This window comes from Sinohyriopsis cumingii, chromosome 15, assembly GCF_028554795.1.
Source record: "Sinohyriopsis cumingii isolate HCF-2022 chromosome 15, ASM2855479v2, whole genome shotgun sequence".
NCBI lineage: Eukaryota > Metazoa > Mollusca > Bivalvia > Unionida > Unionidae > Sinohyriopsis > Sinohyriopsis cumingii.
In genome coordinates, this window is record NC_142975.1 from 136,171,577 (window position 1) to 136,188,747 (window position 17,171).

General features: G+C 34.1%; 1 protein-coding gene across 2 annotated transcripts in view; it reads right to left on the bottom strand.

Annotated features, from left to right (window-relative positions):
- Window positions 1–17,171, bottom strand: part of LOC149782852 (GDP-mannose 4,6 dehydratase-like) — an 89,344-nt gene that overhangs the window by 20,056 nt on the left and 52,117 nt on the right. For both annotated transcript variants that reach the window (XM_089934385.1, XM_089934386.1), the window contains exons 4-7: window positions 13,799–13,908; window positions 7,928–8,120; window positions 2,143–2,247; window positions 147–274 (exon numbers count right to left, since the gene is read on the bottom strand). In XM_089934385.1, coding sequence (XP_089790511.1) covers window positions 147–274; window positions 2,143–2,247; window positions 7,928–8,120; window positions 13,799–13,908 — 536 coding nt within the window. The remainder of the gene's footprint in view (window positions 1–146; window positions 275–2,142; window positions 2,248–7,927; window positions 8,121–13,798; window positions 13,909–17,171) is intronic.

A 17,171-nucleotide genomic window follows, 5' to 3' on the forward strand; every position in this document is an offset into this window, starting at 1 on the left:
TAAACTTTATCCACACAAAAAATATCATTTAAATGGTGTCATAAATGTAATCTGGTCATCTCCTTATGGATTCAGAATTTCAATTGCACATGTCAATCAAGATATTCTTACTGAAAGAAAGGGGGCCACAGAAATATAATACGTACCTCAACATAATCTTTAGCATGGCCCCAATCTCTTTTAGCATCAAGGTTACCTAGTTCTATAAATTTCTGTTGCTCAAGTGTAATCTTTGCAACTGCTCGTGTGATTTTTCTTGTGACAAATGTTTCTCCTGCCAAAAAGAGAAAAGATAGAAAAATAGATATAATTAATCACAGATTGAGGCTATTCCCTATCAGTCATTTCTAAATCATGTCAATAAAAATAGAAAAAAACAGACTAAGAGCTAAACTCTACTTATCGTATATGTGACATCAAATAGTTTTTCTGCAAAGTACATTGTCTTTTTGTCTACATCTTTGATCAGAATGTGTCCACAGTGTCTTTGCATCTACATTCTCAGCTATAAGATATCCTCTGCTATAATGTACCTTCAGTGTCTTTTTTTCAACATCTTCTGCTACAGTGTATTCTCAGTGTCTTTTTGTCAACATCTTCTGCTACAGTGTATTCTCAGTGTCTTTTTGTCAACATCTTCTGCTACAGTGTATTCTCAGTGTCATTTTGTCAACATCTTCTGCTACAGTGTATTCTCAGTGTCTTTTTGTCAACATCTGCTACAATGTACCACCAATGTCTCTGAATCTCCATTTTCTGTGACAATATATTCAGTGTTTATTGGTCAACACCTGCTACAATGTACCACCAATGACTCTGAATCTCCATTTTCTGCTACAATGTATTCTCTGTTGTCTATTGGTCAACATCCTCTGCTACAATGTACTCAGTTTGTGAATCTACTACAATGTACCCACATCATCTGCTACAATGTATCCAGTCTTTAAATCTATTATAATGTACCCAGTCTTTGAATCTACTACAATGTACCCACATCCTGTGCTACAATGTAGCCAGTCTTTAAATCTACTACAATGTAGCCAGTCTTTGAATCTACTACAATGTAGCCAGTCTTTGAATCTACTACAGTGTACCCAGTCTTTAAACCTACTACAATGTGCCCAATCTTTAAATCAACTACAATGTGCCCAATATTTAAATCTACTACAATGTACCAACATCCTTTGCTACAATATACCCAGTGTATATTTATCCACAACCTCTGCAACAATATATCATATGATGTCTTTATTTACTCATCTACTACAAAGTACCCAGTGTCATTTTGTTTACATCCTCTGTTACAATGCACCCAGTCTTTCATCTACATCCTCTAAACCAATATTCCCAGTCTCATTGTCTACATTCTCAGCTAAATGTACCCAATTTTTTAAAAATTTCATTTAATGTACCCAAAAAGTATAATCCATGAACAGACAAGAGCATAAGATGTAATTAAGTTTTGGTTTGCTTTGGTGCTTTATGGCACAGCAACACAATCAGGTTATTTAGTGCCAAGGCAATTGGAATAACATGCCTTGCCCAAGGACACACCACCGTAGTTGATCCAGACTGTTCCAATGGTAGGATTTTAACCCACACCCTTTGTATCCTGAATCTGGCATGGAAACCACTGGGACACCTTAATGAGGTGAAAAATATGTAATGATTATGCCAAAAGCATAAGGGTTGGCAGGTATGTTGCCTGTATCCATTCTGAAAATGTATTCAAAATGTTATCCTATAAAATTATTGTTTTCCAGATTTTGAGGATTCTTCACTAAAACTTCATAATCATTCCACAAAGTATAGTATCTCTGTAATTATAGTAATGTCAAATATTTGAGAGACTGGTGTTTAGTAAGGCTTTCTGTATCTGAACTTTCAAACCACTATTGTTGCAAGGATCAATAACAAAATTTTTTACTAAAACTTAAAGGCCTTTTTCCATAAAAATTTCAAGCATTATGGTCAGTCCATCACCTACTTTAACAAAATATCCATCTTTCATGTAACAAGACTTTTCCTGATAATAGGCCCATTCCTTAATTTTTCAAACTAGTCTTGAGGCAAGCTTTTATGGGCTTAATGTGGAAGAAAAAAGGTAAACTGGGTGATTAGAAGCATTGATTCTCAACTTACCTCTCCTGGGACTCTCATGGTTGAACAAAATACCATTACAGGCAAACATATTGTAAGCCTCTCTGTAGTTCACTACTATCCAGTAACCATATACTTTAGCACAACCTGAAAATAAAAGAAAACTGAACAACTGTATAGTGCACTTTCTCAAAGTTTATCTAACTGCAGTTGAGTGATATTAATGTTCTAAAGACACTGTTGAAATGCAAAGTGTATAGATCTACATTATCAGTCAAGTAAGAGTAATGTGCATTGTAAATTTGTTTAAAACAGTGTTTTAAAATATTGTTATGTATATTTAATTTGTTTTGTTTGTTTGTTAGCTTCATTTTAATTTTTTTTTTAAATTTCATTACATGCTACTGTAATGTAATGTTGTACTTGAACTTGTCCAAAACTGAGTTCATTTCTGCTTGACCTTAACTGACTTTATTCTGTAAACAACTAATATATAGCTAAATTATTCTCTGTGTATTGGTTTAAAATCAGTATTATTACTAATAAAAGTAAATATGTTTATTTGAGGCTAGGTATAGGTTTGGGAATTTCCTTAGCGTATTTTACATAATCCAGGTTCTGGTTTTAATTTTGGAAACATCAGGATCATTCTAAAATGTTATTTTCCATTAGGTCATTTTTAAAAAAAAGAAAATACTAATTGTGACCTGAGGTCAAGCAGAGAACTATATTATCTTGAAACTAAGAGGATTTTTCAGGTGTGCTTTAAGATCTAGCACTTTCAAGTTCTATTATATGTTGTGTCCAGTATTTCATTTTTGGTCTGGAAATTTTATTTCTTCAAATTATTGAATTCAAGTGATTATTTTCTCCGGAAATACAAAAGTGCTCTGATAAAATTCATTAACAGAGACATTCACTAGAATTTATAGTGAATTCAAACGTGAAATTATATTACTGTAATTCAACAACAGACTGTTGACACATCAACACTCTACATGTTACCACAGACACATCATCACCTTCAGTTTTTGGATTTATTCTGGACTTCTACTGAATTTTATTCAGGACTTTAGTCTGTAATTCTTGGATTATTTTGGGATCTAATTCGCAATACTGTAAGTTCTGTTTTTTCTCATTTCACTTTGCATTCTAGAGAAAGAAATTAATTATTGAATTTTACAAAGCTTGTTGCCTTTCATTCTTTTCTTTTACTTATTTTAAGAGCATCCACTTGTAACAGTAGTTCCCTATGTAGACACTAGCAATGCATGGCTGAATTTGGAGATTACTGACCAACATGTCTCAATTTCCTTGAATTTTGGTCAAGGCATGCAGTTCTGAACTAAACTTACTGTGTTGAAGCCATTATTTTCTTACTGTCTAACCATGACCTCAATCTTAGACCTTTACACCATTATAATTGAAAATTTCGTTCTAATTACAAGCTATCTACAAAGATTGATCAAAGAACTTATCAAGACAAAAGTAACTGTGCAAAAATCCATTTTCTTTTAGTCACAATGACTTTGACCTTTTACCATGTGACCCCAAATCAATAGGCTTCTTCCTTACTATAAGTGCAAGCCCCCCAAACAGTTTCGTCAAGCTACATGATTTGGATGCAAAATTATTATGTGAAACCATTTTTTTCTTCTTTCAGCCACAGAGACCTTTGACTAAGCAAGCCATCCAAAATGTTAGTCAAGGTACATAGTCAAAGAACCATGTAATTTCTCAGTAACAGTGACCTTGACCTTTTGAATCTAAAATCATTAACCTTCTCAACTGATCCAAGTACAAGCCAGCCACAAAGTTTAGAACAGGTCTGTGATGTAGAACTAAAGTTATTGTTAAAAAATATACTTCTGCTTTCAGCCAGTGACCCTGACCTGTAGCTTTGTAACCTCAAAAACTGATAGGCTTTTTTTTCTTTATCCCAAGTGCAAACAATAATGCTTGGTCCCAGTCTGAAATGTGAAATTAATGCTATTCCAGTCAAAGTGAAATTGATCTCTGACCATATGACAGCTGAACACAGGCCTTTCTGTTACCCCAAGTGCAAGCCATCCACAAAGTTTGGTAAAACCAGATGGTGTAAAACTAAAGTTTATGTGCTGAAACAAAAAAGGTTAAGCTGGACTACAGACAAGCATGTATAACATTATACACTGCACCTTTTAGCAAACGAAAAACAAACTGAAGCATGATTAACTTATGTATGTTTTGTAAGTCAAGAGAAATTGACACAATAAAGTGCTGCAACTTAGTCTGAATTTGCCAATGGCCCTTCTGAAGAGAGATTGTTTCCGAAAATGGCTACAAACGTTACCTTGCACTTGGATCCTTGAAATGCTTGAAATTTCAGGCAAAATGTTCATGGCTTATGGTGCCTATCTGTATGAATTTATTTATTTTCATTGGTTATACTTTTACATGGTCTTGTTAAAATGACTATTTTGTGGGTCCTTCAATTAGTGGATAAATCTAGATATTTATTTTCTTTAAAATATTACAGTATTTAATTGGGTCCTACTAAGCAACCACAACATCCATAGAAACTTGTATGCAATCAATAAAGTGAATTCAGTGTGTTAACTACAATACAGAATGGTATCTGCTTTACATTTAAAAGTCCATTACTGCCCACAAAACTGTGTGTGTGTTTGTGTGTTTTTGATTTTTAACGCTGCTTTAACAATTTTACAGTCATGTTGCTATGTCTGCAGTGTGACAGTTTATAGAGATATCTAGCACTGGAGCATCAAGATGTCCTACCCAGTCACATTATCCTGATACCAGGCCAACCAGTCCTAACACTAACTTCCTAATGCTGAGTGCTAAGTCATTGGTATGACTCTGCCAAGGTTCAAACCCACAACCCAGAGTGGTCCCCATAAAAATAAATAAATTTGTATGTACTTTTACTCTCCTGGCCCTAAAGTGAAGACTCATTTGGAACATTTTCCAATAATAACTAAACAAATTTCATTCTCATAAATATATTCAGAAGTATTCATAGTGATATCTTACAATTAGGGAGAAGAACAGCTGAATGGATTTGAAAACAGTGCCTCATAATGCTAAAAAGACTCTGGAGATAACTTTCAAAGATGTTTCAAATCATCAATGAAATACCTGCACTTTCATTTTTTTATTTTATTCATACAACTTTTGAAAATCAATGTATGGAAAACATTAATGGCTTGGAAGGTTCAATGGGTGCTAATTTTCATAGGATCAGATGCAAGAACATAACTCCTGAGATACTGCTATATTGCTCTGTGTGTCATTATTTCTGTTTAAAAATAGTTTCTACTGAGTGAAGAGATTACTATAAGGTTTTATTATTTACCTAAATCTGAGTTGCCTCCCTTGACATATAAAATTTACCTACAAGGCCATTAGATCTGTTACTTAGTTCAGTAAAATACAATTATTAGTGAAATAAAGTATATTTGGTAAAAGAGAATGAATCTGGTGCCTGAGAAATAAATGGATTTTATGGTGGGCTCGAGTTTCTTCCAGCCAAACATGAAGAAATCACTGTTTCATTTATTTAAGAGTCAAATGCACTGTCTCCAAAACATGTGATGGCACTTAAAATCAGCAGCTGTTACTACCATCCTCCTGTGAACTACTTAATGCATGTTTTCAATACTTTAGTTCTGTTGTAGCTTGTGAATATACTGTTACAATAATTTATTTTGAGGCTTTTTAAGTATTCCTGATCAAGAAAAAGGCTTCCTCAATATTTTCCACAATATTGTTCAATGCATGCACAATTTTAGAAGTGAAATAACTCTTGCATAAATAAAATTAATTTTTTTAATTTAAAACATGAAAACTTTAAGACTTACAGGTAAGCAGAAAAAATCAGGGGTTCTCTCTCAATTTTCTTTTCTGTTCCTATCTTGAGTTTAATAAAATCATTATATTTCCCTAAGCTACGTACAAGGAATAATAAATATATCAGAGATCATGAAATTCTAATGGCTCATGCTGATAATCTTTTCCAGAAAATTACGTTACGGTCATTATATCTGTAAAATTTAAACTAAAAACACTCAAAAGAAATACAAAAAGTCATGACAAAAACAAAAACATTGATATATATACCTAATTATTATTGTGTCATTTTCAGTATCAGATTTAGTGCTGCTTTAGTGCTAGTGTTATTGTCCCATAATAAACTGCTTCCTCTCAAACCAATTATTTATAAAAGTTATTTTTTCTTTTAGACAACTACAGCACTGACTTTAACCAGACAAGTATTTTATTCCACTCTTTTGTTGTTAAAAATAAAATATTAATTGAAAACAAGCAGACTTATATAAAACCTAATTAATGTACATTTCTGGTAAAGTCAGATGGAAATTTTTTATTTGATCAAGACCAAAAAAAGTATTGGAGGATGGTAATAAAAGTTAGTTGTTGTTGTTCTTGTGGGGTTTAACGCCATTTTTCAGCACACGATAGGCTATACATGGCAGCCAGTATTAATGGTGGAGGAAGAAACCAGGAAAAGCCCGGAAAGAATCACTGACCCACGAGAAGCTACTGGCAAGCTTTCTCACATACCCACATTGGTTGAATCCGAGACTCGAACCAGCGCAGATACAAGTTAGTTACTGTTGCTATTGTATATTTTTGTAAATTTAGGTACACAGGATTTACATATTTTGTTCAAAAGATATCATGTGCTGACACACTGCGACACAAATCACATGGTGTGAGGAACTTAAGTAATGTCTGTCACAGTACAGACCCTGGGACAATCCATAACTAATAGGATTTTTTAGTCAGGGAGATTTCACACCTCTTTTGTTGTGTGTTCTGTGGGTTTTAGAGTGCTTAAACATTTGGAAAAACATAATGACCAAACAAGTTTAGTCAGAATACCTCTATTAACTGTCTGATAAAGAAACAGTCTGTAAACAAGACCCAATAACTTCAGAATTTAATTTTATACCAAGCTGTCTTTAAATTAAGTTTAGTCAGCAACATCTTCATTGATTGTCTGAAAAAAAGTCTGTTAAGCTAAACATAGTGACCTTGTAACTTTACTTCATTAAGGTGTTTATTAGGCAGTTTAATGGACAAACAAATAAAAAAACAAATTAATATGATAACTGAGAAATCCTATAACCGATGTCTTGTCGCTCAAAGTATGTGCAAATCAAAACCTCTGATGTACCAAGAAAGTTTTCCTAATTTGTGGGTAATAATAAATGAAAACAAAATGATTTTCTAAGATTCATAATAAACAAAACTCTAACACATTAAGAATAGTAACTCTGAACACTTTAATGATAAGAAAAATATTTATTTTATGTTAGTGTTTAAATTTTTGTCATGGATAAACAACAAAGGCAATCAAAGTATTGTGAATACTAATGGCTTGGAGGACTGAAGTGATATTGATTTACCTGCATATCTTCTTTTTTTAACTAATTTTGGTATGATAATAAGTTTGTTTCTATTATTAGTAACACAAACTATATTTAGCAACAGAAAATGGACCCTGTACCATAATTAGCATGGAGGGATTTATAATATAACCCCACAATTATACAGAACAGGTGCTTGTAAATGAGATCTTCTATCTATAATTAGTCAAGTCTAAATGCATACTTTTATACGCCATTACATAATGTGCTATCAGATCAGGGTTAATGTTGTTTGTTCTACTGATTACTCCTGGCATACTGCAAAGACCCAAATCTGCTGGCACATTATGCAATTGCAGATCTGGGTCTGTACAGTCTGCAGATGGACTTTACTTATTTTCGAGTTTATACAGTGTGTATGCACTTCCAATGCTTACCATAAGGTGATCTAGGATAAAATGGAGTCGTTTCTTTTTGTGGAATTTCCTGAACTTTCCCAAACATCTCACTAGTAGATGCCTGATAAAACTTGACAGTCTCACTAAGACCACATGTTCGTAATGCATCCAGAAGCCTCAAGGTCCCAACAGCATCGACATTGGCTGTGTATTCTGCTAACTCAAATGACACCTGCAATGTTAAAACAGATTCAAATGTACCTTACTGGAGCCAGAAGACCAGAAAGCATGTAATATTTATTTACCTGTAGTAGAACAAAACCATTACCAATCATCCATCAACCCTGGTACAAATGCAATCATTCAGTACTTTCAGATTTAACTGGGTCAGCATCACCAGAACCTATTTGGGTCCCAAGACCCTTGCAAGGCATCTACATGTCAAATGTTCAGTAGTTCTTACTAACAAACTCAGTGTAAATGAAGACGAACAGACAGATAGCATGAAATAAATAAATTTGCCTCCTATGGAAGGGAAACATAATTTTAAACCCTTGTAGCAGTTCCCAATGATTGTCTACCTTTAATAGTAACTATCAGGTAAATCAACAGATGTCATATCTGTACACCATCATGTGTGGACAAGCACCGTCATGTGTGGACAAGCACCATCATGTGTGGACAAGCACCATCATGTGTGGACAAGCAACATCATGTGTGGACAAGGACCATCATGTGTGGACAAGCACCATCATGTGCGGACAAGGACCATATTGCAATCTGATGATTTCATTCAGCAGTTGCATATGACACGTGTATGTCATTGGTATTTCTACAAAAATGACCCCTACCAACCAATATTGTTTAGAATACCCCTGTTGTGATACTTAAACATAGTAGGTACTATATAGCCAGAACTGTGCTTATGTGCCATTATACCTACCTACCTACTTATATATCAGAACATGTTGAGTGGTGAATCTATTAATAATGTCATACTGGAAGTAAAGTTCCTTCTTTTCAAGTTTTGACACTGGATTCATTATCAAGGGGTTTGTATTATAGCTGTGCTTACCCCATAACAGGTCAAAACTTCAAGCCACCCAAATACCAAAAGTTCCTGATGTAAAATACTTTTTAATCCTTAAATTCAGCTCAAACAGTTATGAATTTGGAAATTATATATGCACCACTGCAGACAATAAAAAATAGATACATGTACAAAAGCCCTCTGCAGAAACAAATTTAAGACTAAAATGTTCAAAGCTTTAAAAAAAACAAGGAAAAACTGATCTGATGAAAATATAATCTTGTGTTCTACATAAGAACATAAACATGCCAGTCACATTTAATTTGTCAGTATCAGGTGCTTTTGTGTAATCTTCCTCAGATGGTTTTCATGAACACAGTCTATGCCCAAACATTTTTCATGAACACAGTCTATGCCCAAAAAGTTCAAAATACACCAAAAAATCCATTTAAAAGTTGTTTTAATAAAAACCATTTAAAAGTTGGGTTAATGGCATGAAATCTTAATCAGGCTATATGCATATGCAAAAGAATATGTCCACCAAACAATTTTAATTTTTCGAAACAAAGTGGTTTGTGCATTATCATGCTAATGCGCTTCTAGGGGCATTTTTTGGATTGTTTTCTTTCTGTGGGTTTAACACTGTTTTTCAGCATATAGCCGATACAGTGTGACAATTATATTTGGTGGAGGAGGTACCTGGGACAAGCCTGGGAAGAGCTACTGACCCATGGGAAGCTCCTGGCAAGCTTTCTCATTTACCCACCAATGTTGACAGAGGTAAGATGTGTGTGCTCTGTAAAGGTGAGCACCCTTTGACCACTCTGTAACTGGGTTCCTGAACAGATGGACAGATGGCCATGCAGATGGACAGTATATAGTAAAACTACAAGCAGTGGTGACATAAAAAGAGTCATGACTTTTTTAACACAGGTGTAACATATCGAAAATTGAAAATGATCTGACTTTGTACCTATTAAAAATTGCAACAAAATCTCAAAAGCTCAAACACCAAAGGAATTGAGCAGATCAAACTTTCAGAACCATAATTCACATGAACAAAGTGCAGTATACTAGAGCTATTAGCAAGGGGTGTATTGCAAAGTCCATGTGAACACAGTGCAATATACTAGAGCTGTTTGCAATGGGTGCATTGCAAAGGAACTGCACTCTACAATTTGTGCTTAGGGCCTGAAACAGAGGAATGTGTGTTAGGAATCCATAGTTTGTAAAAGATGAGTATTCAGGAGCCATTATGTCTATGACATGGAATGCTGGAAATCTAACTCATTTCAAGGTGTCCTCAACATACAGATGCATGATAAATCTGGTTGAAATCCAACAATCCTTATCAAAGATATACCACAGAAATCAAATGTAGGAGGACTGGCAATCAGTGAAGCAACTTGGTTAAATGATTTGTGCAACAATGAAAATGGAACTCAATGGTGCTCTTATCAATACAAAGATGTATGCAAAATATCACTGAAAAATTCAATGATCTTTGCCGAAGTTATGCCAAGGACACCAAAGTCAGTCTTTGTAAAAGGTATGGTTTGGAAACCAAAGTCCATCTCTAAGAAAGTTAAACTGTGGAAACCAAAGTCAATCTTTGTTAAAGTTATGCCATGGAAACCATATTCAATCTTTGACAAAGTTATGCAATGGAAACCAAAGTCAATCTTTGTTAAAGTTATGCCATGGAAACTATATTCAATCTCTGACAAAGTTTTGCAATGGAAACCAAAGTCAATCTTTGACAAAGTTATGCTGTAGAACACAAAGGTTAAGACAGGAAATCAGGGTCCATAACTCCTCTAAATGATGACAAGAAAATTCTGAAAATCAAATTCTTTGGAGGTCTCATCTATAAAAAAAACTGCCAACCAAATAGAGATCAATTCAGAGTAAAGCTATCTTGCAGAAACTGAACAGTCAACAGACAGACAACAGAACATATTCTGCAATTTGTTTGTACATTTGACCTTTGATTTGCATTCCAACCCCCAACCCCTCCATGGAAGTCTGCTAAAGGAGCCAAAAATAATACCCCTCTTGCAAAAACAAAAAAATATACCCCTCTATCACTTTTTGTTAATTTCCATCCAGCAGCTTTCCTAGGTGATGTGTTTACAGACAAACCAACACATTAATGGATGGAGAACATCACAATGGGGATAATCAAACTGTCTGCAAGATGTAAGGGTAGTGTTAAACTGATTTTTTAAAATGAGCTGAAGAAACAATTCAAATACAAAATTGTCAGCAACAAAGTGGCATTTTGCAATTAACTTTCCTCAACTCACATTTCATGTGTTAATGTACTTTTAATGGATGTACAAAAATTAAAGGAATGTCTAAACCTCTTCTAACAGTACTTAAACGCTGAATTTAGGGGGCACATGAAAATGCAAACTGTGCCTGGGCAGAAAATTTAGTTCATAAAACCTAAAGGAAAAATAACCTTATTTCCAGTTTCCCAACTATGCTTAGTTTTTACCTTCTGACCCAAGAAATGTTTTTGATCATAATAAAAAAGAATTAAAAAACAAAATGAATAAAGGATTTTCTGAATGTTGTGACCAGACCAATTTAATATTTGTTCATGGGTAGCAGTGTTAGATATCAGATATTAAGATGCTTACCTTCTCTTCTAATATTTTTTTACATGCATACTGGACACAGTCTAGAAAGCATGATGTAATAATCTCTACCTTTGCAAGCTGTTCACAAACCATTTAAACTTCAAATTTATATAAAGTTATATCAAACATATGCAAATTACTGACATATTACTACAGAGTGCATATCAAGCTATCATGTAACATTTTGTTGATTAATATTGACAAGGTCTTTCTCAAACGAATTAAATTAGGTTCAACAACTGTGGTTCACGTTTGGCAAATAGTTCGGGGAAAAATGAATTAAAATATTTCATTCTCACCAATTGGCCTAATGCTTTTTTTCTTTCTCAAACTGGAAGCATAGTTATTATGTTGTAAGGCCTAAATGACTAACGGACTGCCAATCTTAGTTACAGCTACAGTATTATTATTTCATGATTCAAGCTGGTATCAAATGCTGCTTATGAAAAAAAATGTTGGTGTTTGAAACTTTTTATTTACTGAACACTATTGGATATGATGACAATAGTATTGGTAAGACTGTAAAAACCAGGAAATCCATGTTTTTACCTGTCCATGGTAATTTCCAATTAAGTAAACAAGTAGCATGAAGTATTAAGTGACTCACAAAGACCTTAGTTTAACTATTGGCTTACTACTTCATACATATTGAAAAACTGTAGCATAACTCAAGCAACAGAACATCCATGCTTTATAGAATCCAATTCAGAATTTTTTTCATTAACATCACTTGATGGTGCTTACTTTCTGTATGCAAAACACTTTAGCAGAGAGCACCGGTACTACATTTTTCCATTCAGAACTGTCAAGACAATGAAATAAACATATGTAATACCTTCCAGTACTGAAAATGATATTAATCAAATCACATAAGTGTTAATATCTGAATACATATAAAGTAAAGATAACAAACAATAAACTGGGAATCAGGGTTCGATTTGTGCTTTTGTCAATTTAAGAAATACAATACAATTATCATTTAAAATGATTTAGTTTCATTTGTCTACACCCATCTTGGTACAGTAATAATCTATTTTTTTGTGGGATCTAAAATGAAGATTAGAAACTGCATGATTTTCCTTTTGAAAAGATGTTTTTCCATAAAATGTTGTTTAAGGTAAAAAGTATAAAGAAATTTTTATTTCTACCATATCTTCATGAAGCAATGATAACTAACTACACAGAATGCATGTTGTTTTCAACAAAACATGGATGAATTCTGGAAGTTTTTGTGATGCTGGTCAAAAAGCTTTAGACCATATCCACTTGTATATTTACAAATCTTCTTGTTTAAAATCTGTGAGTATAAATACAAGTCAATGTGGAAATTAATTGCACAGAAAATAGGAATATATGTATACATGTACTGACCACTTTTACTATTTACTATATCATTTTCTGTTGTAAAATCTCTGGTTTAACAAATTAGAAAATAACTCCCATACCAACAGGCCATTATGACTTTCTGCAGGCCTGAAAACTGGTGAAAACAAAATTATTCAAAAACTTATTTTTAATGTGACCATGCAGATTTACAACAATGTCTCACTCGCCAAATTTAACATAAGTAGTTAGCATTATGTCAGGAGTTGTCTCCCTTGCCTGCAATGTTGGAGGGTTAAACCATTTTCTCTTCGAGGTTCCAAGCAAGTTTTTTTAAAGTTTAAAATATGTTATTGTTGGTTGAAAATGTCCACATTATTTGCATATTTGTCATGACTTACTGCTTAGAATCATGGATTAAAAATTGCTCACAATATGCAGTCAATGACTCAGACATTCAAATTTTCAACAGTAAATTAATTGAATTTGTGCTGACAAATTCTCATTATGCCGCCAATATGGCAGACAAAAGGAAAGAGTGAGTGTGATTTGGATTTTTAACATAGCTTTAACAATTTTTCAGTCATATTGCTACGATGTCTGCAGTGTGGCTGTTTATTGTGGTGTCTAGCATTGGGGCATCATGCTGCAGACATGTAGCATGATGTCCCACCCAGTCACATTATCCTGACACCAGGCCGACCAGTCCTAACACTAACCTCTTAATGCTGAGTGCCAAGCGAGGCAGCTGTTAGTACCATTTTTGTAAGTCTTTGGTATGACTCAGCCAGGGATCGAACCCACGACCTCCTGCATTCAAGGCGGACGCTCTAACCACTAGGCCACCAGAGTGGAAAGAAAAAGAAAGAAATTACTCTGCAAAAATGATGAATATTATCAATGCTGACCTACCTTGACATGACTCTGTGCCCCTAGATTGTAGACTTCTGTGGGACGGACTTGGCTGACAATTTTCACTAGGCAGGTGCTGTCTGTCAAGTCACCATAATGGAGATGCATCGCTAAAAAAAATTGTTGAAATTTATAGGGACTGTTCGTGCATTCTTCATGAATCCTAACAAAGAAAGTTAAATGAAAAACATCTTATATTCAAATTATGAATTATTTATTTGTTGCCAAATAGTTTCCTAATAACATTACTATTTCTAGACAGGATGACCCAATTTGACAGCAGACTGACATCGTCTGTATGAAACTGAAAAGGTCCTTTGATCCCAGGATGTTTATATCTGTCAAATCTGTTGAGCAGTTTTTGAACAGATGGCATTCACAGGAGCAGGTTGTCTATTTTTAGTAACAATTTTTGATGATGAATCCACAGACTTTGAATTTGCGCAGTCTTAAAACAACTTGATGCCCAGAGGCCTTCTATTAAATCTGGTCACAGCTGGATCATTTAAGGACTTCTGGCTGCATCACAGATTTGTTGATTAGTGCTCAATGATTAGAATCTATAATACATGTATACCTGAGCCAGTTCTTCCCTTTTAGTCAGATATTACATAATGGGACAATATTGATTAGTCTGAATTAAAATTAATATCTTACCTGTAACTTAAATTGAACTACATTGTAATTTTCAGTATTATATGAAATAAGATATTATATGTCAATGAACATAATTTGAATGAACACAGTGAGAAAATATGGATTTGGAATGATGTGGATCTTGAAGGTAAACAATTATAATATTTCATGATCAAATTCAGACAGAAATATCAGCAGTGGTAAAGATGCAACTTTTGCACATCCAACATAAAATAGAAAATACAAATACAGAACAGTACCAATTTAAATATACAAAATCTATGGTCATACAATTAAAGACCTATGGAAAAGTGAATATAAACTTTTATCAACCAGTACATCTAATATTGACTAAAGTGGAGGTCAATATGAAACATTTTACTGGTTCACAAAACTTAGTATTCATCAAAAAAAGTCTGAAATTGATTTAACAAATAAAGCTGAGAAAATCTTGCATTTAATTTTGCTTCAGAATTTTACAAATGCCATTTAAACTACACAATGCAAAGAACTTAATGCCATGTGTCAGAAAACTAAATGATGTTATGATGATGTAACATGAAGAATAATCATGTGATATGAAAAAATATTACATGTCATGTGCCATCCAATTAAAAGCCAAATTTGATGGGAATAAAGTGATATGAGAAATATTAAATTAAAAAAGTTACAGAGCTGAAGTGAAATAATAAGAGTGGACGGGAAAACATGATGGATAGACACATGGATTGAGTGATGGCAATGTGACAAAATAATTAAATAATATGAGCCAGGGAAAAGTAATTAATGTGAAATAGAAGAACTGGATGTCTCATAGTTCACTGCAAAGATTTTTTAATAAAATCTACAAGCATTTTTAGTTTCTTTCTCAAGTTTAATGTGTGGTGTCCACCTGATGACATTCATTGTGAATATGAAGATTCATACTTTAGAAGATCTCAATAGTTTCCCTAAGCAATGATGTTTGCCTACCATGTCAGGTGATATTATTTCTTGTACCTTTAACTATCTTAAAGTCTACTCTGCATTTAACAGCAAATGCACACCTTTGCTATTCTCCCTGCACTGACTTAAACTGCAGAACTCAAGCATGATGACGCACTAGGGATCAATGCAACATGAAATTTGAAATCCAATATTGATACACACATATGGCCACGTGTACACCTTGTCAAACAATGCTGTATACAGTTTTATTTACACATAAGAATAATTGATCATTTAATGCAATAAACTAGGCAATCTAGGTATGCTAGGGAAGAAAAGGGTATAGATTAAAACTGCAATGTATCTATTTAAAATAACTTACCATATTTAACAGTCAGCAAAAACTTAACTGCAAACTAGAGAGATCCAGATTGCCTACCACGCAATATGATAGTTAAAACTTAACCATATGAAAGCAAACACTTAACTGTAAACTGCATAGACCCAGATTACCCACCACACATTATGATAGTCAAAACTTAACAATATTAAGCAAATACTTAACTGCAAACTGCACAGACCCAGATTAGCTACCACACATTATGAAAGCAAACACTGCACTGCAAACTGCACTGACCCAGATTACCTACCACACAATATGAAAGTGTGTGTGATTTAGATTTTTAACATAGCTTTAACAATTTTCCAGTCATATCGCTATGATGTCTGCAGTGTGGCAATTTAAAGTGATGTCTAGCACTGGAGCATCATGCCACAGACATGCAGCATGATGTTCCCACTCAGTCACATTATCCTGACACCAGGCTGACCAGTCCTAACACTAACCTCTTAATGCTGAGCACCTAGCAAGGCAGCTGTTAGTACCATTTTTGTAAGTCTTTGGTATGACTCGGCTGGGGATCGAACCCACGACCTCCCACATCTGAGGTAACCACACAATATGAAAGCAAACACTTAACTGTAAACTGCATAGATCCAGATTACCTACCATAAAATATGACAGCAAACACTTAACTGTAAACTGCATAGATCCAGATTACCTACCACACAATATGAAAGCAAACACTTAACTGCAAACTGCATACACCCAGATTAACCACAATACAAAATGATAGCTTACCAGGTTATAAACTCTTTCATAAAAAACAGAGAACTTAATGTATCACAAAATTAGTATGAAGGCAGATCGGGGTTTATGACCAAGAAATGAGAGTGAAGTGACTTAATACAAACCACAGTACCTAACCCTCAAGATTTAGACCCAGAAACCTGACGAGTCCATCATGACAACCAATGACCTACCATATCTCCCATAATATGCATATTAAAGTGACATTACACGTCTACAATGTAGTTGTACTCATGATGACTTTTAAATGGTGATAATGACACTTGTTAATTTTTTAATGAGGCCCACTTTAATGTGCTACAAGAAAGTTTTTAAAAAAATCAGAAACATAATGAATCATTTAGCCCAACCATTGTCTAATAAATCTTTTGTTTAATTCCAGCACAGAAAGACAAATCCATTGGAGAGTGGAATATTTTCTTAACAAGATGCAGTCTTTGCTGCTGTCAATAGTTTGAGGTGAAAGGGAGGATGAAGGTAATACAGTGTCATCTGTGTCCATCTTGGCACTCACGAGACTGGATGGTACTGTTGTTTAAACTTCCCCAAACTTATTGAATTTTTCTCAACAAAGAAAATGATCACTCTGCATCAGCAGTGATGGAGTAGCAAACATGTGTTCAGTTGCAGGGTTGATGGTTATGATACACTACAGAATGA